Consider the following 23679-nt stretch of genomic DNA (forward strand, 5'->3'; position numbering starts at 1 on the left):
TTAAACAATTGAGATCTATCAAATCTAAATCATGGTTCAATGTTGATCTCAATACCAAAAGACGACAACTCAGACTGGCTGAAAGGACTTGGAGACAAGACCCATCAACAAGGCACCTAGCACTTCTTAGGTCTGCTCGGTCAGAATATAAAAAGCACATCTTCAGAGAAAAGGCCTCATTCTTCCTCAACCAACTAGACTGAATAGACCTAGAGAACTCTTCAAAATTGTCAAAAGGCAAACGAACCGCGAATCCCGCACGAAATTATAGCAACCAAGCATCGATGCGAAGAAATTGCCAGTTTCTTCACAGACAAGATCACAAAAATTGAGCAATCCTTCATCCAAACCTCCAATACATCTTCAATCTCAACCTGCCCCCCACTACTTGCCCTTAACCAAGCAGATCTAATTCATACCTGTCAAGGACAATGCCGCCTCTTACCTTATTTTGCTTGTGATGGCGTAGTATTTTCGCAGGGACGCAAGGGACCACCTTCCCAAATCACTATTTATAACCTGTGATTTTAAAACTCACTCCTAAGTTAAAAGTAGCAATTAGGGAGGAGGGACGAATACTGGGCGTGGCTGGATTCTTGCTGTCGACCTGCGAGGCAACAAGTTAAGGTTTTGATCAAAATTATCTCCTAATTATTCCAACAAACTACAAGGATGATTACACTAGTAGAGTTCTTTAATGATTAGGTTTTAATAATTAGCCTACCTGCGATCAGTGATTAAAGGCCAACGTCCCAGTATTTTCTTGTGTTGTATTTGTGATTGATGGATCTTAGGGTCAGGTTACATCTTTTGCTGCGCAAAGTATTCAGCTAAACAAACATAGAAATAAGAAAATAAATTCTTCTGTTCCTTTAATTTCTTTCACACCTTATTTCTGTGTTTTAGTTTAGGAACTCACTTCTTAAGAGTAGAGATTTTTCTGCGCTTCAAAATACACTGTACCTATTGTAAAGAAAAGAAATAGACTCCAAAAGCATCCTAATTAATAATTCTGTTTTGGCAGCTTTCCCAAAAATATTCCTAAATCACTAACTTCTTTTTTTTGCTTTGTTAATATATAATCTTAACATTTGCAAAATACAATTAGTCATGTAACAATTAAATTAAATTAAAGTCCTTCTCATCTTGTTAGAAGTTCCAAAAATTAGCCTTTAGTCTTTTGACCTTTCTTGCGAAGGGCGCCTAAATGCTTAAAATTACTTGTCTCCTTTTTGTTTCTTCATTCTAGATCCTGCCGTCTTGAAGAGAGAAGAATTCTGAAGCTGAAGATCGCAACCGCAGAAGAACTCCACTCGGGAAAATCAGGTAAGTCGAAAGGCTCCAAAACATGCTCCATTTCGGGAAACAAGCAAAAGGCAAAGCGCCTTCTCGAAGGTGGGTGCGGTCTTTATAGGCAACCACACCCGGAAACGCCTAACACGTACCGCCACGTATTAACGGGACGGCGCGTGAAATAGGCGCATTAGCTGTTAACCAAGCACTTGCAGAATTCGGCAGCGGAAAACCTCCAAGTTCCGAGTTTGCTTCCCTTTAACTCTTCCAGTTTTAAACTCTGAATACATTTCCATGAATAAATAAGGTATTTCCATGAATAAAATAAGTGAGACATGTTCCTAAATCTGAAGTACAAACATTAGGTAAAATCTCTGAACCTAAAACATGCTGAGTATTTGAAATAGTTTCCTTCAGGCGAATTATACATCACATCACACATTACTTAAAAACACAAACATTTAAGGAGTGCTGGTGCAAGGGAAAGGGGTGGATTTTTTCTTATCAATAAGATTACTGATTCTTGTGCATTCTTTTAGATGTGCCGAATCGGGAAGTGCACATTAGTTATTCATGACAATACCAAGGACAACCAGGTCTGCTGCCAACTGAAAATAATGCGAATTGGTCGGACTTCGAACTTGTGTCGGAAAACGAGGTCTTCAATATAATTGCGAGCTTAAAGCCCACCTCCCACACTATGGACCCCCTCCCAGCCACTATTGTACAAAAACTCAACCACATCATTACCCCTTTCTGGACTAAGATCATGAACTCCTCTTTCACATCAGGCTGTGTATCAGACTCCCTTCAATTAGGACAAATCACACCCATACTCAAAAAACCAGGAGCCGACCCTAATGATCTCAGCAATCTCAGACCTATCTCCAACCTCCCGTTCCTAGCCAAAACCTTGGAGATATGCGTTCTCCAACTTAACAAATATATTGATGACTTCAACCACCTCGACACCTTTCAATGGGGTTTCAGGAAAGGGTGTAGCACGGAAACAGCCATGCTTAATATTTCGGACGATATACACAGAGCCTTAGACGAAGGTGAAGCCTGTCTTATTATCCTTATTGACCTATCTGCGGCTTTTGACACAATTAATCACCTAGCTTTACTTGAGACTCTGAAGGGCCACTCTGGCATTGATGGCATGTTACTAAAATGGTTCGCTTCCTCCCTCCAGCACCGGTCTCAACAAATTAAAATCAACTCCTGTCTCTTTAAGCCAACACGAGTCACACTCGGGGTCCCTCAAGGCTCGATCCTCTCTCCTGTCCTCTTCAATCTCTTCATGGAACCCCTTACAATCATTCTGAAAGAAGCAGGAGTTAAATATCACCTATATGACACTCAACTCTACTACAAAATCAAATCACCCAGCGACATTCAACACCTCAATGTCACACTAACCAAAATCCAATCCTGGTTTAAATCAGACCACTTAAAGTTGAACCCAGACAAAACAGAATTAATACTGTTTGCTACAAAAAGTAACCACCTTCCAATCCATAACTGGCTCAAGAACCTGGATGCCCTAAACCGCTCCCTCGCTATAACCGACTTGGTTAAGTCACTAGGCATTACCTTGGACAAGAACGTATCGATGAAGGACCTCATCAAAAACTCAAAAAAAGGTGCGCTGTACTCTTTAAAACACCTGAAGAAAATGAAACCTTTCATTCCCCAAGACGATTTCAAGATTGTTGTTCAATCCCTAGTCCTATCCAAACTGGACTACGGGAACACCATCCTAACAGGGGCGCCAATAGCTCACCTAGCCCCTCTAAGGTCAGTCCTTAACACGGCTTCTCGACTCATAACGGGGGTTAGAAGGTTTGATGACATCACACCATCCCTCCACTCCCCCAACTGGCTACCCATTGAAGCCAGATGTATCTACAAATTGGTCTGCATCACACACACAACCCTCCACTCACATTCCCCTAACTACCTTAACAGCAAACTGGTCAAAGCTGGAATATCCAGATCCCTGAGAAGTTCCAACTCACTTCTTCTCATCCATCCGAAATTCAAAAAGACAACCACTCAGTCCCAATCCTTTTCTGGTAACGTATCCAGGATATGGAACTCACTTCCGATTGACCTCAGATGCACCCCCTCCTTCCCGTGCTTCAAAAGGGACCTGAAACTCATTCTCATCAAGAAATACCTTACCGGCCTAGTCAACGAACCAAGTCTCCAATATCCTAGTTGACTCCCTGCTTATTTTTTCATCATGGACAAGTAGAGATTGGACTGTTTTCAACCTTGTGAGCTCCCCCTCTATCCTTCACTGCATGCCAAATTATTATACGTTGCTTATATCCTCATGCACCGTTATGTCCTGCTATACAATGTATGACTACTTATAATGTTTGACTTTTATCTGTATGCATCCCTCTGTCATGCTATGTTGGCACCTATGTATGCTCTGATACCCCCGGGTCTAGCTAGCGCTATATAAAACGTATAAAATAAAATAAATAAATAAATGTTCAGCACAAGGGAAGACAAGCACCAACTGTGGAATCGCGAACCACTTTGCCTCAGTGTGCAGAAGGAAAACACCGTGTAAAGAAAGCAAACAGCCCAAGCCTATGCGGAGAATGATCCATCTACCGTCGAGCGTCTCGCTATCGTCCTCGCCAGGAAGGAAGGCGATGGGCGCAACCGCCTACCAAGCAGATGACACCTCATCAGATGAGGAAGGAGAGACGTACCTAGTCTCTTTCACCCAAGCCCTGAAAAGGCGGAGACGTCCCCAACCCCGATGCACGGTGCTGATAGCAGGATCAGAAGTCAATTCAGTGATAGATACGAGAGCATCCGTCACCGTCATGGGTATTAAACAATACAACAAATTGAAGCCCAAGCCAGAGCTGCGACCCTCAAAGACAAAAATCTTTGCCTATGGGAGTGATTCGCCGTTGCCACTCCGAGGCAAAATTACCGTCCCTGTGCGGTGAGAAGACACCGAGATCACGATGGACATCCATGTCATCAACCAAGAGGCAGACACACTACTGAGCAGTCATGCAGCAGAAGACCTGGGACTAGTGAAATTTGCCAGAAGCGTGCAAGACGACCAGTCCCAAGAACTACTCAGTCAGTTCAAGGATCTGTTCGAGGGACTGGGACGGATAAAGAGAGCCCCAATCAAATTGCACATAGAACCAACCGTCATGCCGACAGCCCTGAGGCACCGGAGAATTCCTTTCCACCTCCGACCGCTGGTGGAAGAAGAGCTGCAGAAGCTAGAAGACCAAGGGGTCATATAAAAGGTCTCAGGGCCCACGCCATGGGTGTCCCCCATGGTGATTGCTGAAAAGCCTCGCCAACCAGGGAAAATAAGACTCTGCATTGACATGCGCCTTCCCAACAAGGCCATTCGACGCGAATGCCACATCACACCTACTATGGACGACATTGTGGCTGATCTGAATGGGTCCAGGTGGTTTTCGAAATTAGACCTGAATGCGAGCTATCATCATCAGCTGCTGCTGGCAAAAGAGAGCCGATACATAACCACTTTCAGCACGCACCTAGGACTCAGAAGGTACAAGCACCTGAATTTTGGCATATCTTCAGCCGCCGAATTCTTCCAGAATGCAGTCAAAGAAATCCTGGTTGGGCTACCAGGCGTCCTAAACGTGAATGACGATATCCTCATCCACTCACAGACAGCCGAGGAACACTACTGACACTTGAGAGCCACGCTGCAAATGCTCCAGGATCATGGGGTCATACTACATCGGGAGAAGTGTCTCCTGTTCCAACAACAAATAGAATTCTTCGGCTACACGTTCACACAAGAGGAATCCAGGTCAACCCCCGAAAATCCCAGGCCATCAAGAACTCAGCCGCACCCCTCATGGTGGCTGAAGTCCACAACTTCCTCGGGATGGCCACCTACTGTGGCCGCTTCATCCCGGACCAAGCCACCATCGCGGAGCCACTACGGAATCTCACGCGAGCCGATGCCATGTGGCAGTGGGGCCCTGACGAAGAAGCATCCTTTCAAGCAGTCAAGAGTGCTCTCCTCGATCACACCACACTGGTGTATTTCAACCCTGCCAAATGGACTGAAATACTCGTAGACGCCAGTCCCATAGGCCTAGTGGCTGTCCTTACCCAGGAGCAAGAGCCGGGGCGATGGGCTGCCCTGGCGTATGCCAGCAAGGCACTATCTCCAACCAAGAAGCGATATGCCCAGATAGAGAAGGAAGCCCTAGCCATCCGATGGGCGTGCCAGCATTTTCATTTGTACATATGTGGGCACCCGTTTAAGATCGTTACGGACCATCAACTCCTAGTACCGCTGTTTAAAGGATCGGCGCCCCACCCCCGTCATGCATCGAACGGTGGGCCATTGGATTCCAGCAGTACGAGATGGATGTGGGGTACCGACCGAGTGCTAAGAACCCTGCCAATTTCCTCTCGAGACACCCAGGGCCAGCGGAAGACGGATGTGACGAACCGAGCACTGACCCCACGTAGGCCCACCTGAACATGATCTCGGCACTCACGTGCCCTCGAGCGCTGACCTTTGAGGAGGTAGCATTTGCCGCAGAGGCAGACCCCGTCATTGCCAAGGTCCGAGCAGCCGTCCAAGGAGGGCACTGGCATCAGTTCCTACAATCAGCCAACTCATGGGCGGGCCCAGGAAAGCAGAATCTGATACACATGTGGAGGGTCAGAAATGAAGTCAGTGTTACCCAACAGGGAATCCTGCTGAGAGGCTCTCGGATTGGTATCCCAGCGTCACTCAGGGCACGAGCGAAACGACTCGCCCACGGAGGACACCAAGGGGTAGAGAGGATTAAAGCCCACATGCGGGAGAAAGTCTGGTTCCCAGGAATGGATGCCAGTGTCGTCGAGATGATCCGGCGGTGTCCCTCCTGTCAGGTGACCAGTGGCCCCAAAAGACCCGCGCCTATCCACACCGAAGAGCATGGGAAGAATCCATGGGAGAAGCTGAGCGTGGACTTTGGGAGTTTCCTGGATGGCCGAGTTACCCTATCCCTGATCAATAGCTACTTGAAGTATCCAATCATAGAGGTTGTCCCCTCAACGGCCTTCTCCCACATCATCTCCGTGCTGGAAAAAATATTCATCATGTTTGGATGCCCAGAAGAACTCCGAAGCGACAACTGACCCCCGTTCCAGGGGCATGAGTTCCAGGAGTTCATGCAACGCCATGGCATCCGGCACAGATGCATCATCCCACAGTGGCCCCAAGCCAACGACGAGATTGAACGATTTATGAGGACAATCGCCGTGCTGAGCAGGCAGAGCCGGAACAGCTCCTACAGAGGTTCCTGCGGGAATACCGGGGCACCCCTCAAAGCTCCACGCGTCAGGCTCCATGGGAGCTAATGTTCAATGGTTCCTGCCGCAATGGCCTCCCAATCGCTCCAGGGTTGACACCCCCGCCCTTTGATGAAGGCGCCCTCCTGAGGAGAAAGCAACGCCCAGCAAACCAGCCATGGAGACCCAATCCGGCCGTGGCCAGCACAGGTATGCTCTGAGGAACAACCCCCAGCCGATCACCCGCCTGAGAGACTTTGCCTGCCAAGTAAGTGAACTATGAGACACTTGGAATCCAGTCAAGGACTGAGTTGGGATGGGATGTGGTGAGTTAGCGTTCCAGCCTTTGACGGTGCCGCACGCGCCGACAATATCCAGTCCCTTGCTCGCGCTGGAAGGCGGAGCGCACAGTTAAAATAAACGGGGCATGACCGTGCTAGGCAGTCTGCTGCCAACTCGAGTAGTGTGTGGGAGTCCCATTATTCACGCTGCGCATCTGCCGTGCGGGCACGGCCCGCGAGGCCCCCCAGGCTCCACAAGTAACAATAATCACAGTTTACCCAGTCGTCAAAGTGAAATAAAAGAAAAGTATGGAAACTATGATCCTCTGTGTAGAGGAAGCGGATCATCTTTCTGGTAGGAAAGCTTGGTGAGTTAAGCGATAACATCAGTTGTCTGTGTGTAACAGGACGGTCACTGAGTTGAATCGTGGTCAGTGCAGAAACATTTCTGCATCCCCTATAGTTAAGCTTCCCTAATTTGCACAAAATTGGTAAAAGATACAGTTGTAATTTGGGCGTAGAGCATGACACATTTTTTTTTTTTTTTACTTTTTTTTATTGAAAGTTCTGACAATTTTACACAATAATGATCACAGGCACATCTCTGCTTGGATTACATTACAGCTCGAAATCTATTATGCCAGGGTATTGACATCACACAGTGATGCAGTATATCCAGCATATCAATAACGTAATTAACAATTAAGCATTTTGGTTTAATGATTTGTTTCCGGATGGTCATGTAGGTAAATAGTCAGAGGTTCCCAAATGTTCGCAGGCTTAGAAGCAGTTGGTAGTTCTTCTGCATATATCAGAAAATACAATAGACAGCATCTAATATCCAACTTGTAAGAGTGGGGGACGTCTTACTATCCCAGTGCATCGCTACTCTGCGTTTTGCAAGCAATAACATTTTGTCAACCAATTTCTTCTTTGTTGACCTCAGAGATATGTCAAGACCCAATAAGCACATCTGGGGTGTGCACAACATTGTAGCTGATACTAGCATACCTAAGTGGCAAATTACATCTTCCCAATATTTCTTTACCTTATCACAGTTCCACACAAGGTGTACAAAGTCTGCCTGGTCTGTTCCGCATCTCTTACAGTGTGCAAATTTACACAACTGGGCTGGAGTGTGATATGTTTGATGTATGTATTTATAATGGATGACGCGCAGATTACCGTTTGGTGTAAGCAATGTGATGAGTGTACAACAGGAGATCCAGTCTTCGTCCGTCAGGGAGTTGTCTCATATTTTATTCCAGTTGTCACGTGCTTTGTTGGTGTTAGCTCCTATTTCCATTTGCACCATTTTATACAGTCGTGATACCATATTAGAGTGTGTAGTTGCATCTATCAGGGTCTGTAGTGGTTGAAGGCTAGGGGGTTCATCGGGAAAGGTGGGGTATAATTCTTTGGCAGCAGCCTTCAGCCTGTGGTAAATGAATCAGAATAGGAGTGATTGGTTTCTTATATACAATAGGTCGTCTGGGGTAATGAAGGTTCCATTGGGCTAAAGGTCGCCCATTTGCGCTATACCGGCTCGTTCCAGCAACATCATACTATTCTGTTCTTGCATTATGGATAGCGCTGGGTGGTTCGCTAGTGGTAGATTCGGGGTGTATATGGGAGTATTTTTCGCTAAGTGACTAATGCGTTGCCATGCTTGTGAGGTTGTCCATATTGTATTTATTTCCAGCTTTGATAAATGAGGACGTGTATGCGTGAGTATATTTGGTAGTGGTATTGGGTTCGCATCACCATCTTCTACTGCAAGGTGTGGTAGATATTTTACTGGGTGAAACCAGTAGTAGGCATATTGTGCCTGGGCACATAAATAGTATAAATAAATATCAGAAACTGTAAAGCCGCCTGCAGTGTATGGGAGCATCATGGTTTGTAGACTGATTCGGGCCTGTTTACCAGCCCATATCAGTTTAATGAAGTTCGTGTGTATCCTTTTAAAAATTAAGGCAGGGGGTGGTATTGGTATATTAATAAATAAGTATAATAGTTTGGGCAACAGCACCATTTTTATTAATGATATTCGGTCGGCTAAGGAGAGAGGGAGAGTGATCCACCTATTGATTTGCGTTTCTATGCGGTCTATTGTGACCCCGTAATTGGATCTGAGGACCAATTCAGAATCTCGATGTATGCAGATTCCAAGATATTTAATTGGATCCTGCTGACATATAAGGGGAAATTCCAGAGGCGGAGCTTTTGTATTCTCCGTTAATGGTATCACTGCAGACTTGCTCCAATTAATTTGAAGTCCTGAGTGATGCCCAAATTTTATATATTCTCGCAGGAGTGGTGAGAGATTGTCTTCAGGATCTCGGAGGTATAATACCATATCATCTGCATATAATGATATGCTAATTGGACGTAGATGAAACCGTAGTGCCGTGTGGGCATATTTCTGTCTTATTTTGCAAGCTTATGGCTCCAAGGCTATAGAAAAGAGCAGGGGGGATAACGGACAACCTTGTCTGGTGCCTCGTTGTATTGATATTACATCAGATATCTGTCTGTTTACTTTTATACGGGCTGTGGGTTTAGTATAGAGGAGGGCAATCCAGTTGAGAAGCCGTGGCGGTAAACCAATCCATCGTAAAATCGCAAACATATAGGGCCATTCAACTGAATCGAAGGCTTTAGCTGCGTCCAACAGGACCGCTACTGCTTGTAGATCCGGATTCAGTTTGTGCAATAGAGCGAATATGGTGCGTAGATTTTGTGTGGTTGATCTCTCGGGGATAAATCCCAATTGATCAGGTAGGACTATAGTAGACATGAATGGTTTCAGCCTTGTTGCAATGATCTTAGCTAGTATCTTAACTTCTGTGTTTATTAGCGAGAGGGGCCTGTAGGAGTCCGCTTCATCTGGGTTTTCATCTGGTTTTAGTAACTCCACTATGAGCGCCTCTCGTAGTGTTGGAGGAAGAATTTTATTTTTATAAGCTTCATCATACATCTCAAGCATATGTGGGATCAAGAGTTCTGAATATGTTTTATACAATTCTCCAGTGTAGCCATCCGGGCCAGGTGACTTGCCATTAGGTAACGATTTTATAGCTAGTTGTACTTCTTCCTCTGTTATAGGTTGGGCTAGGTATTCACGGTGAGAATCAGATAACCACACCAGCGCTATGTCCTCAACATATTTGAATATTTCAGACTCCGGTACTGTATGTTGCGTTCTATAGAAGTCGCCATATGTGTCTACGAACGCTGTCAATATACCCTGGGTGTCGCTGTGCATCTGTCCACTACTGTCCTCTAGCTGCAGTACAATATGTTGCTTATGTTTAATACGTATTTTTTGTGCCAATATTCGGCCTGGTCTGCTGCCCTCTCCCAGTTTAGGTGCCGCATAGCGGCGAGAGGAGTATTTTATTTCATCGTCTGCAAGTGCATTGTACCTACTGACCTCATCCCGTATATTTCCTAGAGTGAGTGTGCTATGGGTGGCCTCATATTCTGCCTCCAATACTTTTATACGATCCTCGCAGTTGTGTAGTTGAGTTCGTATATCTTTTAGGATACCGACATTTGTACTAATGCAGATGCCACATAACGTTGCCTTGAAGGCCTCCCACAGTACCCCTGCACTGTCTACAGATCGTATATTGTCTGCAAAGTAGCCTTCTATCGCCTGATGTATCGTTTCTTTTTAAATGGGGTCTAGTAGTGCAGCCGCGTTGAAGCACCATACAAATGGCGGAGGTATGTATGTTGGAATTTGTAGGGCTAACAGACCGGGTTTGTGGTCAGAAAGTGTCTTGGGTAGATGATGTATGACTGTGGTCCATGTGGAAGCGTATTCAGTGAGGAGCCAATAGTCCAGTCTTGATCAACTGTTATGTACTGTTGATGAGTGCATGCTTTCCAATGTGGCAGGGTGTCGCCTACGCCATATGTCACAGAATCTAAACTCCGTCATGCCATTTATCAAAACAGAGACTGCGGGGTTGTGGTATTCTGTGGTGTTTTGAGATCTGTCTAGCAGAGCATCCATCGTAACATTCAAGTCACCTCCCCAGATCAGCTCCATAGGTGGCAGGTTCCGTATGTTCGTCAATAGTGTCAGAAAGAAGTCAGGGTCGTCTGTATCAGGACCATAAACGTTAATAATACCAACTTTAGTGCCTCTTAGCTTGCCAGTGATAAGTACGAACCGTCCTTGTGAATCAGTGAGTGTCTGATCTAAGAGAAAGTTAGTGCCTTTGCGTATTAGGGGTGTCACCCCCGTGCATATGAGGAATAGGTTGCCGATGTCACATGTTCTGCCCATCTACAGCCAAATGTTTCTGCGTTGTGAGATAGCAGATGTGTTTCCTGAATTAGGGCTATGTCCACATGGTGTCTATCGAGATAGGCTGAGACCTGTCTAATCTTTTTGGGGCTTTTTAGGCCCCTAACATTCCAGGTTATAAGTCGTAGAGGTGTAGCTGCGTTCGTTCTATGTGATACCGGCCTCTACAATCATGCTGAATTGGTCTGGTGCTATATTATTTTGGTACTGTTCCGTGCCATTCGTGTGACTTCCGCTTGACGGTTGTGTATACACATATTTATGAATATCAAAACTCAACAAACATATGCTCATCAACATTACAAAACCTCTTCCTAGCCCACCCCCCACCCACTTCGCCAACCCGAAGCAATTCCCCTAAACCGTTAACAAATACACACTGTCCCCTCCACACCTCCCCGTTGATTAATAACCAATAAAGAAAAAACAAAGGTTGTGGCACACACAGGGGGCGGCGGCTGCCAGCTAACAGCCCCAGCGATTATACAGCTGGGGGGACCAAGTCACTATTACAGAATGCTATTAAAGCATAATAGATATGTGTTACATCCCACATATGAGGTTTCATTTACCTTCAGCATAGGGGTACCATATATGAATATATATGAATATCATCTGCAAAACAGCAGTTCGTGTCACTCATACATTTATCTCTACTTACATAACTGGTGTGTGTCTGTGCGTTCTTAAATAAGACATTGAGTAGCCAAAGTTATTATAAGAAGTTCGGTGCAGGAGCGCCATAAGAGTCCCTGCATCGTCGTGCTTCTGGGCGAACAGTTTTGCCTTTATTCGACATCTGAGGTGTGGTCCTGTTCAGCATTTAGGCCCCGCGGAGATTTACAACGGAATACATGCGGGTGGTTCAATTGCAAAAATGTAAGTGCTTCATTAGGATCATTGCATATGGTGCTCTTCTTGTCAATAGTGATTTTCAAACGAGCGGGGTAAATCATGGCATAAGAGATATTGTGTTCTCTCAATTTCTTTTTCACATCCATGAATCTCTTTCTTGCCTCTTGTACTTGCGATGTGAAGTCCGGATAGAGAGAGATGTTCATTCCTTCGTGATTTAAGTTTCCCAGCTCTCGGGCTTTGCGGAGTGCAGCGTCTCTGTCTCTATAGTTCAAGATATTGGCGATTATCGGGCGGGGTCGCGCCCCAGGTGCCGGCAGTGGTGCGAGTGACCTGTGAGCTCGTTCCACTATGAATACTTCAGAGAAAGTGTCTCTTCCTAGCATTGTGGTCAGCAGTGTCTCGATGTACTGTTCCATGTTTCCTGTGCGCGTCGATTCCGCCACTCCCATAATACGCAGATTGCAGCGTCATGACCTGGCTTCCAAATCTTCTGTCTTAGCCAGCAGGGTCTGTAGGGCCTTGTCTGCTTTGGTTTGTTTCAGATCTAGTTGCTGGTGGGTGTCCTCCATGTCTGATATACGGCGTTCTGCCATGTCTATATGTTCCGTGTGCTTAGCCAGACATTCGGACACGCGATCAACACGATATGTTAGCGAGCCTACGAGGGGTGGTCATACTGGTCAAAAAAGGTGTCCCTTTCCAACCTGTGCGTACGTCTACTGACTCGGAAGGGCGCTGGGCGGCGGTACAGGGCAGACTAGGTATGACCTATGTTACGATTCTAAATATGTATGGCCCTGTGGTGGATGATCCCGCCCCCTTTGCGCAGATGCTCGCTGCGGTGCGCTCCTGGCCGGATGCTGCGATACTCTGGGGGGGAGACCTCAACACACATCTCAATCCACAGGTTGATAAATCAAACCCGACGGGTGCTCGCACGCTTAGAGTGGCTCAGTGTGTTCGGGAGGCAATGGGGGAGTTGGGATTGGTGGATGTTTGGCGGTTGCGGAATGAACGGACTTGCATAGGCACGCACATCACACCGGCCCACAATAGCTGGTCCCGACTGGATTATTGGTTGTTGGGAGAGGAGGCTAACAGATGGGTGCTCGATGTCCGCAACCTACCACGCACACTGTCAGATCACAGCCCTGTATATCTGCACCTGCGGATTCCGGCATGCCCCCACCGCCCCTTCACATGGCGCTTTCGCGCGGAGGCACTGCAGGACCCACTATACGCAGATACTATTAGGGAGGCCATAGTCAACTATTTCGCTGAAAACACGGGCTCCGTGACTAGCCAGGCGTCTCTCTGGGAGGCGTTCAAAGTGACGATCCGGGGGGTCTGCATTGGCACCACCGCAGGCATTCTGAAGGACATACGGGGGCAACTTGCTAAAATTGAGACTGCTCTTGCTGGGTTGGAGAGGGACTATTACGCGGCGCCGGCTACTGCCACGTTGGCACGTATACAGGAGCTGCTTGTGGAATATGACAAATGGGCGGACACAGAAGTAAAATACAAGGGGAAGCGACATGTGGCTAGGGCATATGGAGAGGGTGGGCGACCTGGCAGAAATCTGGCCGCTAAATTACAATTTCGAGCGAATCATCAACAAATAGACAAGATTGTGGATGCTGCTGGAACGGAGCATTTCACGCCGCAGGCTGTTGTAGACCAATTTAAAGATTGTTATCAGACACTTTACACGTCGCAGGGGGAGGTGGACGGATCGGCTCTGTCGGACTACTTGTCGGACATAGCGTGTGCGTGGCTCTGCGACTCCCATCGGGAATATCTATCACTGCCAATAGATGTACATGATGTCCGAGAAGCTATTATTTCTCTTCCCAACAAAAAGGCCCCCGGGCCTGATGGCCTGTCGGCCGAATTCTACAAGACCTACGTCGACCTACTTGCCCCACATCTACTGGAACTTTATGCTGAGGCGCATGAGGCTGGCGTCTTGCCTCCGTCTCTGCGTCAGGCCATGATCATTACTCTCCTTAAAAAGGATAAGCCGCCCTCCAGTTGCGACTCCTATCGTCCCCTATCACTGATTAATTTGGACGCAAAAATATTTGCTAAAATTCTGGCCACAAAACTGCAGCCGCTAATGACCCGACTGGTGCTCCCCGATCAATCCGGGTTTATACCGGAGCGATCCACCTCTCACAATCTGCGGACTATTTTCTCCATGTTCCATATCCTTAATCCTGAGTTGCCGGCGGCTGCTGTCATGCTGGACGCGGCTAAAGCCTTTGACTCCGTTGAATGGCACTATATGTTTTACATACTACGTAAGATGGGTTTCCCGGAGGTCATGCTGCAGTGGATTCGGCTTTTGTACACGGACATATCTGCGGTGGTGCGCGTGGGTAACCACACGTCTGGGCCTTTCCGAATTGCGAGGGGTACGAGGCAGGGGTGCCCGCTGTCCCCTTTACTGTTCGCCCTTGTTCTTGAACCGCTGGCTTGTAAGATTCGGCAATGTCACAGGGCGTCTGCCCTCAACTTTAACCATCGGCCAGTTGGAATATCAATGTACGCGGACGATATGGTCTTGTTCGTCAGGCATCCCCAAACACACTTAGCCCCGGTCCTCCGGGAATACATTAAATTTGGTCTGTACTCAGGGCTCACGATAAACTGGGACAAATCGGTCGTCATTCCACTTACGGCGATTACGTCCCAGCCCCATCTGGAATACCCTTTGATTTGGACGTCAGACCCAGTAAAATATCTCGGAGTGTGGGTCCATCGTGATCCCGAGGTAGTGATCAGGGAAAATTACGGTAGGGCTTATGACACGCTGGTGCGGCAGGTGGACGGCTGGCTGCGTCTCCCCTTGTCCCTGGCAGACCGCATCGCTGTGATAAAAATGGTTGTCCTTCCGCGCTTTCTATACTTATATTGCAATATACTGATTAAACTGACTCAGCAATTTTTCGCACTGCTGCGTGCCCAACTACTGCGCTTAATTTGGGGGGGACGACACCCTAGAATTAGCTGGAAAACACTGACCTTATCGTACGACAGAGGGGGATTCGCGGCGCCAGACTTCTACGTGTATTATCTCTGCGCACAGGCACAATATGCGTACTATTGGTATGGACCACACAGCTTCATTCCGCATGTGGCGGTGGAGGATGGGGACGCCCATCCCACCCCACTTCGAGGTATGCTCACGCACACTGCCCGACACACGCCACGCGCTGAAATTAATGCGATGGACATGACAATTGCGGCCTGGCAAGCGATAGGCCGTAGAACGCAGAGGCTGCCACTGTATGCGCCGGCCCTGCCACTGGCGCACCACGCTGCCTTATCGGTCACACGGGAGGCGGGTCCTCTAACATCGCTTAAAGAAGCTGGTATCACACATATGCAAGACTTGTACCCGCAGGGACACTATCTAGAACAGAATGATCTAGCCTACATACAAAACCCCACGCCTTTGTTTGTGTATACTTGTCACCGTCTCAAAACGGCCATGAAGGCTCACTACCCCTGTTTCCCAGCTGAGCCCCCCACACTCAAGGCACTGCAATTGCTGTTGGTAGCTCCATCTAAGAAGAAACTACTTACTAAACTGTACAGAGCTGTACAGGAGGAGACGGTTAGCGGCCCCGATGCTAGTCTCGCAAAATGGAATGCTATTCTAGATCCCCAGCTCACGGATGCGGATTGGGAGCAGATTTGTCAGCTGACGGGCCGCCTGACCCCCAATGGCAACCTGCGAATTATCCACTTTAAATTCCTACATCAAGTATACTATACCCCGGCCCGACTGCACAGAATGGGGTTGAGAGAGTCGGCTCAGTGTAGACGATGTGGACAGGTAGATGCGGATTTTCTGCACCTCGCTTGGAGCTGTGTGCCAGTGTTTGAGTACTGGGGAGAGGTGCTGACTCACATTCATAAAATGACGGGGGCTCTGCTTCCATGTGTGCCTGCGGTGTGTCTGTTGGCTCATGTACCTCAGCTGAATGGCGTAGTGGGCAGATTTGCGAGGATTGCTCTTCTGCTGGCTAAACGGCGCACTCTGTTTACGTGGGACGGTGTGGCCAAACCAAAATTAAGTAAGTGGCTGTCGGACATGGTATATTGCAGGGAAAACTTGGAACTGTATGCAGAGGAGTTGCCCGCCTCATCCCAACCGAAAGATATTTGGGGGCCGCTCAGACATTTCCTTGCTGAGACAACGCTGGCTGATGCTGAATGATTGCGGTTATGTCACGTATATTGATAGGGGTACTGCTGCGCTGTTGTTATTAAGGCGGGCCCGCAGCGGGGCGCGCGCCGTGTTTCCAAAGTGCACACTGTGATTTATGACTCTGTCCGGAACTGTACTGTTGTTATAACGTTTTGTTCTTCTGTATGCTGCTCACAGATGACTGTGAAATGTACTTTATTTTACCTAATAAACAGATTTAAAAAAAAAAAAATGTTAGCGAGCCTATTTTCCCGTCTATATTAGATAAAGTTGATTGTATCGTCGCGAACATGGCCTGGAAGTCCACTGTCGTATCTGAGCCTGTTGTGGTCACAGTGTTCACTGGACCCCTTTCAGGAGCTTCAGCGTTTAAGTCTGGTGCCTTCCGTTGTTGCTCAAATTGCAATTTGGGTTGGGGTTTATCCGGCTTCCCCATCGCTCTGAGAGTTTTTGGTGGTATATTTAATAGTGTCAATAATGATTTCAGCGAAGCAGGCGTTGTTTTCGTGTGCTTCTCAACTCTGCTGACGTAGTGAGTATACTCATTAAAGGAGCAGGCTATAGTGACACTTTATTTTAGTTACTGCGCTATTGTTCGAGTGTAGGTAACCTTATCTGGAACAATTTCGATGATGTATTGACCCTGAGGACGAGTGGTAGTGTACGGAAGCAGGCTGCACCACGTGTAGCCGTCGCAGATCTACGATGCTGACCCCAGAGCACAGCGAAGGCATAAGTCTGTGCCAAGTGTTGCAGTGGTTAGGTAAAGCTACTTGGAATATGACCCCTTGGTTGTGTGGTGTGCTCCTGCTGCAATCAGCCAGTTTGAGCGTTCAGGAGTGGCTGATGTATAACGCAGCAAATATGGCGGCAGTCGCATGCAGGTGATGCTGCCCCACCTCTCGGTCTCAGGTGCCAGCTAGAGGTTAAGAGCCGACCAGGCGCAGGGTTCCACCTAGATTCCAGGCAGTGTACCCTTCTTTATCAATACCAGTTGTGGTGTGTTGTCTGCCTATGTGTAGTGTAGTTTCTAAGTGCCGTAATGTACAGTGTTTAGGCCACCTTGCGCTTCAGCACGGCCCTGTCCCCGACGCTGCACAAGAGCTTATATTGCCGGCCCTGGTCTCAATCTGCCCCCGCCGCTCCACCTCCAATCCCTATCACTGGAGCAGTTCAGGGTGGGTAGTGGGGTGTTGATCGTCGTCGCCGGCACTGCCACAATTGCTCTCACCTTTCAAGTGCAGCGCCGGTTCGGGTCCTGTAATGGGCCGCTCCGCTGGGGGTTTGTTCAAAGGGATCCGCTCACCGCCGCATACCGTCTCTGCTGCGCTGGGCTCCTCAGCCGTCCCCAGTCGCCTGCAGGTTCGAACGGAGCGGTATTTGTGCAGTATGCCTCCGATTCACGCTCCGGCTTTCCGAGTTCCTCTGCCACTCTTCGGTCACCTCATCGACGGGCTCCACTTCAGGCCTACCACTGTAAATCGCACACGGGGATTGCGTACGAGTTACGTCTCGACGCCCTCTATCGAACGCCCCCAGCCGCTGCTCGGTGAAAATTGCCTTGCGATGTCGTCGCGCACTGGGTGTATGTTCGGACCAGAAAAATACCTTATTGCATAGCTTATAGTCTCCTTTGTTCAGTCGCTCGGTTTGTTTGATGTTTCGTGGGCTATTCACACAGGATATCTGCAGGATGGTGACCTGGTCGGGAGAGCTCGCCTACAGAGTGGCCATTTCCTAGCGTGGCTAGCTCCGCCCCCCGTAGAGCATGACACATTTGACCAAAGTAATCAAAAGTCATTTAAGGGTGTTGGGGGCAAAACAAGTGATTTTTTAATTTAAGATGAAAATACACATTGGCAAGCTAGAGCACAAATACTATAAAACACTTAATGAAACCCCTGTGACTGCCTCCATTTAGTGCATTATTTTGATTTGATGTTTGTTCAGTTGCTTTGAATTTATAGGCACAAGTAAAAGTACCCACATCTAGATGTACTACTGGCCCTCCCAACTAATCTCAAATAAAACTTGGCTATTTTGCGATAGAACTGACTCCACTGTCAGGCTGGAGTTAGATCTCCAATAACCGTGGGACCTGCATGCCGTGCCCTGCTGTCTATCACAGAAACACCTCTAATATTTGTTAATGAAAACCTGAGGCAAATGAAATGCCAGGGAAAACTGGGAAATTAAATGCCCTAAAGGCATGGGATGGGGGCTCTACCAGGTAGCTAGAGTGAAGAGGTTCAATTTTTGTGATCCATCTGGGCTCAGTACACACAAAGTCATTTGGACAGTTATCGGATGACTTTACCCTGTGTAAATCCCAGTTCATTATATACTTGCAGATCCAGGAGAGAAACTAACAGCAGTACCCAAAATTGGTGCCCTAGAACCCAGGATAACAATTGAGCATTTGGGCAGAAGGGCATTTCTTGAAACTACAAATCACTGATGCTCAACACAAGTGACCCTTCCATGCAATTAAGGTAGATATGAGAACAAGACCATGGGGAGGTTGAAGAAGGAGAGTGGATGGAGGCAGAAATGGCTCTGTGCTATCTGGACATTTCAGGTAATATTGACATTTGGTGGGGGGCGCCATCTTATCTCTTGGCTGTGCAACACAATGGTAGCCATACCGCTAGATGGCTTGTTGCACTTAGGTGACTGGTGGAAGATAGTTATAGGCCAGCAGTTTAAAGGAAAGAGTGGGAGAGAACCCTAGAACATGCCTATAATCTCTCCAAGAACACCTGTTTCAAATTCACACAATTTAACTACCTGCTCACCACATACCTCACCTCTTACAAACTAAACATTATGATGAACACCTGCGGCCTGGAGCAGATATACATAATAAAACCTCGACTAAGCCATCCTAAAACAGTATATTGTTAAACAATTATGATTCATATCGCGTAAACAAACAATTGGTACTTGTATAGCACAGCTTATCACCAGTGAGGGCATCCAGGTGCTGGGGTGCTGGGCTTAGTCAAAGAGCCAGGTCTTGAGTTTCTTCCTGATATCCGTCAGCGAGGGTGATGCTCGGATGTGGAGAGAGAGGGCATTCCAGGACTTGGCGGTGACGTGAGAGAAGGAGCATCCGCTGCTGTGGTTATGGCGGATGCACGGTGTCTGTGCTAGGGTGGGGGAGGTGGAGTGAATGTTTCTGGATGGTTGGTGGCAGTTCAGGCGGTGGTTCATATATACTGGATCTTGGTAATGGAGGGCTTTGTAGCCGTGTGTCAGTAACTTGAATTGCCATCTTTTCTGGATGGGGAGCCAGTGGAGGTTTCTCAGGTGCTAGGTGAAATGGGTGCATTTGGGCAGGTTGAGGATCAGTCTAGATACTGAGTTCTGCATTGTCTGTAGCCTTCTCATGAGTTCGATGGTGGTGCCTGCGTGCAGTGAGTTTCTGAAGTCGAGACGGCTGGTGAATAGGGCTAGCGTGATTGTTTTCCTGGTGCTTGTGGGTAGCCATTTGAAGATTCTTCAGACGCATGCAAAAAGTGTGGAATCAGGCCAAGAAGGCAGTGTTTATCTGTTGTTTCATGGTGAGTTTGCTGTCCAGAACTATGCAGATGTTGCGGGTGTGGTATTTTGGTGTAGGGGTGGGTCCGAGTTCTATGGGCCGTTAGGTGTTGTTCCAGAGGGCGGTATGATGGGCAAAGATCAGCACTTTGGCCTTGTCTGTGTTGAACTTCAGGCAGTTGTCCTTCATCCAGGCTGCAACGTTCTTCATGCAGTTGTGGAAGATGGTCTTCGCTGTAGTGGGGTCTGCTGAGAGCGAGAGGATGAGCTGGGTGTCGTCGGTGTAGGATATGATGCTGATTTCGTGGGTGGTGATGATGTCGGCTAGCGGCTTTATGTATATATTGAAGGGGGGGGCCTGAGGGATGAACCTTGGAGAATGCCACAGGTGGTGCTCTTGTGTTGTGAGATGAAAGGGGGTAGGCAGACTCTCTGCATGCGTCTCATGAGGAATGATGCCATCCATCTGAGTGCGTCTCCTTTGATTCCGATCTGGTGCAGTCTTTTGATGAGTTTGGGTTGGGAAACGGTGTTGAAGGCTGCGGAGAGGTTGAGAAGGATCAGGGCGCCCAATTCTTCTCTGTTGATTAAGGTGTGGATGTCATTAATGGCAGTGAGGACAGTCTCAGTGCTGTGGTTGGCTCTGAAACATGATTGGGAGGAGTCTAGCAGGTTGTTTCTCTCCAGGTGTTTGATGAGCTGACCGTTAATGGCCTTCTCCAGAACTTTGGCACGAAACGGGAGCAGTGGGATGGGGCGGTAGTTCTGGAGCTCGCTGGGTCTGCGGAGGGTTTCTTGAGTAGAGATATGATCTCAGCATGTTTCCATGCATTGGAAAAGGTGACTGTCGCGATGGATGTGTTGACAATGGTGGTAAGCTGGTTGCTGATCTCATCTCTTCCTAGGTTGAAGAAGCGTGGGTGCATGGGTCGGTGGGTGCTCCTGAGTGCATGGAGTTCATTAAGGCTGTGGTGTCCGGTGTGTTTACATGTGGTGAGATGGTGGTCAGGGGAGGCTTCCGTAGGAGTGGCGAGGCTGAGGAGGTTGGTGGGATGGGGGTTGAAGCTCCTGTAGATGGCCAATATCTTGTTGTGGAAGTGATTTGCTAGAGCATCACAGAGTTCCTGTGAGGGAGGGATCGAGTTCTCTGTGTCTGCTGGGCAGGAGAACTCTCTGACGTTGTGGAACAGTTCCTTGGCATGGTTGGTGCTAGCCTTGATGTGTTCTACAAGGGCCTCCTTTTCTTTGAGTTAGTGGAGGTATTTGTTGAGGGCTGACTTGAAGGTGGCTCGGTGTGTGTTGTCTCTGCTGGTACGCCGTCTTCTTTCTAGTTGTTTGGAGCTGTGATTCATTACGCTGAGTTCTGGCATGTACCAGCTGGCTTGTTTGATGGATCTGCGATTTTTGGCTCATTTGATGGGGGTGACTCTGTTGATAGTGTTGGTGATCCAGGTGTTGAAATTCTTGACTGCCTATTTTAGGTTAGCTGCAACATCGGGCTAGGTGGTGTGGTGGGTGTCCATCCATTTGTTCTGTGTCACTTTGCTACAGCTGCAGAATGAAGTGCTGGGAGGGTTGCGAGTGGTGCGAGGTGGTTCTGCGAAGGTGAAGTGGACAATGGAGTGAACTGTCCAGGTGAGATCTGTGGTATGGCTGTATTTGACTACTCTGTTTCTGGATGTGAAGATAAGGTCTAGTGTGTATCCTGCTCTGTGTGTGGGGTCTGGGACCAGCTGGGTGAGGCCAATATTGTCTATTCATTCCAGGAGGTTGGCGGAGTTCATGTCTGTGGGGTCATCCAGGTGGAAATTGAGGTCTCAGAGCAAGATGTAGGGATTGGAATCAATGAAAAGTGGGGCGATGAAGCCTGTGATGGTGTCACAGAGGCTGGTTCGTGGTCCTGGGGGTCTGTAGGTGCGTCTGGCTTTGGTGGTAGTTCTGTCTACAGTGTGGAGTTGGAAATTTAGGTGTTCTATGAAAAGCATGGTTTTGCCTTCAGTGGTGGTGCAGAAGATTAATTCTTTGTAGATGATGGCAATGCCACCTCCGTGTTTGTTGGTGCAGTCCCTGTGTTTCATCTTGTAGCCGCTGGGCATCACAATGGCGATGTCAGGGGCCGAAGTGGGGCTGAGTTGTGATGAAGATCACATTGGGGCGAGGGTGGAGGTGGTGTCCCAGACTTTTGTGGCATGTTTGTAGAGCGATCTGGCATTGATGAGGAGGCATCGGAGAGGTTCCAGGGAGGTGTTGGCTAGTGGTGTGGGGGTGGCGCAAGTTTCTAAGAAGATGAACGGTCCGAGGTTGGAGGTGAATAGGCATTAGTGGCAAGTGACTGGTCCTGCTGTGGCGTGAGCAGATGCGAAGCAGCTGTTGTTGCGATGTTTGGGGTCCAAGCCTCGGAGATCTGCAGTGGAGTACCTGTGGGTGTCCAGAAGGCCAGGGTTTTTGGCACTGGGTGCAGTCCAGGCACAGACGGAAGTAATAATTTGTATTTCCTATTTTTATTTTTAAAGTTTTATAGAGCAAAAACTCATCACATGTATGACTGAAGAACAACAGAATAGTAAGTTTGTCCTCTATAGAGAGTTATCAGTGTAGTAGTCACAATCAATACAAGAATAGTAGGCTGGTACACAGTCAAAATGGCAGAACTAGTTATCAGTCAAATATAAGGTGATTATCTTAGAGCAAAAACTTGTTCATCAGAAGTGTTTTCACTTCTTTTTTGAAGGAGGAGGTAGACGAGATTAGGCAGACATCCAGCGGCAGAGAGTTCCAAATCTTCGGGCGACACCCGAGAAGGCTCTGTAGCATGTTTTCTTTTTGTGGAAAATGTGTGGTTTCAGTAGCAGGGAGCTCGCACTTCGCGAGGATCTGCATCCCCTCTGATAATTCTAGCTTTTGTGCCAAATACCGGGGGGTCTTGAAAATGTAGGGCTTTATGAGCCATGCACGTAATCTTTATTTGTATTCTTGCCTCATAAGGGAGCCAGATCAGTGCTTTTAGAGCAGGGGATATGTGTTTATTTCTTTTTTCTCCATAGACAAGTCTGGTAGCAGCGTTAAGGGAGGCAGTTTGCGGGGCCAGTTTGTATTTAGGTAGGCCACATACTGTGGAACTTCCATAGTCCAGCCTGGGCAATACAAGAGCTTAGACCGGCAGCTTAAGGTCGTCCTCGGTGAGGATGGGTTTAAAATACTCATCTGGTAATTCGCTCCTTTGGTGGCATTACTGATGTGATTCTGCATATTCAGGTATTTGTCTAGTGTAATTCCCAAGAATCTAGCAGGGTCTATATTGTGAGGAGAACAGCTCAGAGCAGTTAGATGCTTCATCAAAAGTTGGGAGTGTGGTTCGAAGGAGTAATGAGGAGGAATTCCGTTTTGGCAGTGTTGAGCTTGAGATGGTTGCTAGTGAGCCAGTGTAGAGTGCTATGCAAAGCAGAGTTGAGGGAAATTATGTCAAATACAATTGAGTGTCATCAGCATACATGTGATAAAGAATGTTGGCAGATTTCAAGGTGTCTGCTAGTGGCTCCAAGAATAAATTGAAGAGTAGAACTCCAAGAGTGACTACGGAGGGCTGAGAAAGGGATTAATTCACCTTTACTCTTTGGGTTATGTTGTGGAGGAACAAAGTAAACCATTGCAGCACAGGCCCTGATAGGCCCATCCTCTGTTCAAGTAGGGTCAGTGCACTGTCCTGTTTAACAGTGTCAAAAGCAGAGTCAAGTAGTATCAGAAGACATGATTCTTTTAGGTCTAGCATTTTTAATATGTCATCCACACTGTGTGGGAGTTCTGCTTCAGTGCTGTGACCTTGACAAAGGCTGGATTGGTGTTGGTCA

The 23679-nt window shown here is 47.6% G+C and overlaps 1 protein-coding gene across 1 annotated transcript in view; it reads right to left on the reverse strand.

The window, feature by feature from the left end:
• Positions 1 to 478: 478 nt before the first annotated feature.
• TMEM253 (transmembrane protein 253) overlaps positions 479 to 23679 on the reverse strand; it is a 99321-nt gene continuing 76120 nt past the window's right edge. The window contains exons 7-8 of the mRNA XM_085600739.1: positions 725 to 830; positions 479 to 607 (exon numbers count right to left, since the gene is read on the reverse strand). Coding sequence (XP_085456865.1) covers positions 738 to 830 — 93 coding nt within the window. The 3' untranslated portion in view covers positions 479 to 607; positions 725 to 737. The remainder of the gene's footprint in view (positions 608 to 724; positions 831 to 23679) is intronic.

Source organism: Triturus cristatus, chromosome 1_2 (assembly GCF_964204655.1).
Source record: "Triturus cristatus chromosome 1_2, aTriCri1.1, whole genome shotgun sequence".
Taxonomy (NCBI): Eukaryota; Metazoa; Chordata; class Amphibia; order Caudata; family Salamandridae; genus Triturus; species Triturus cristatus.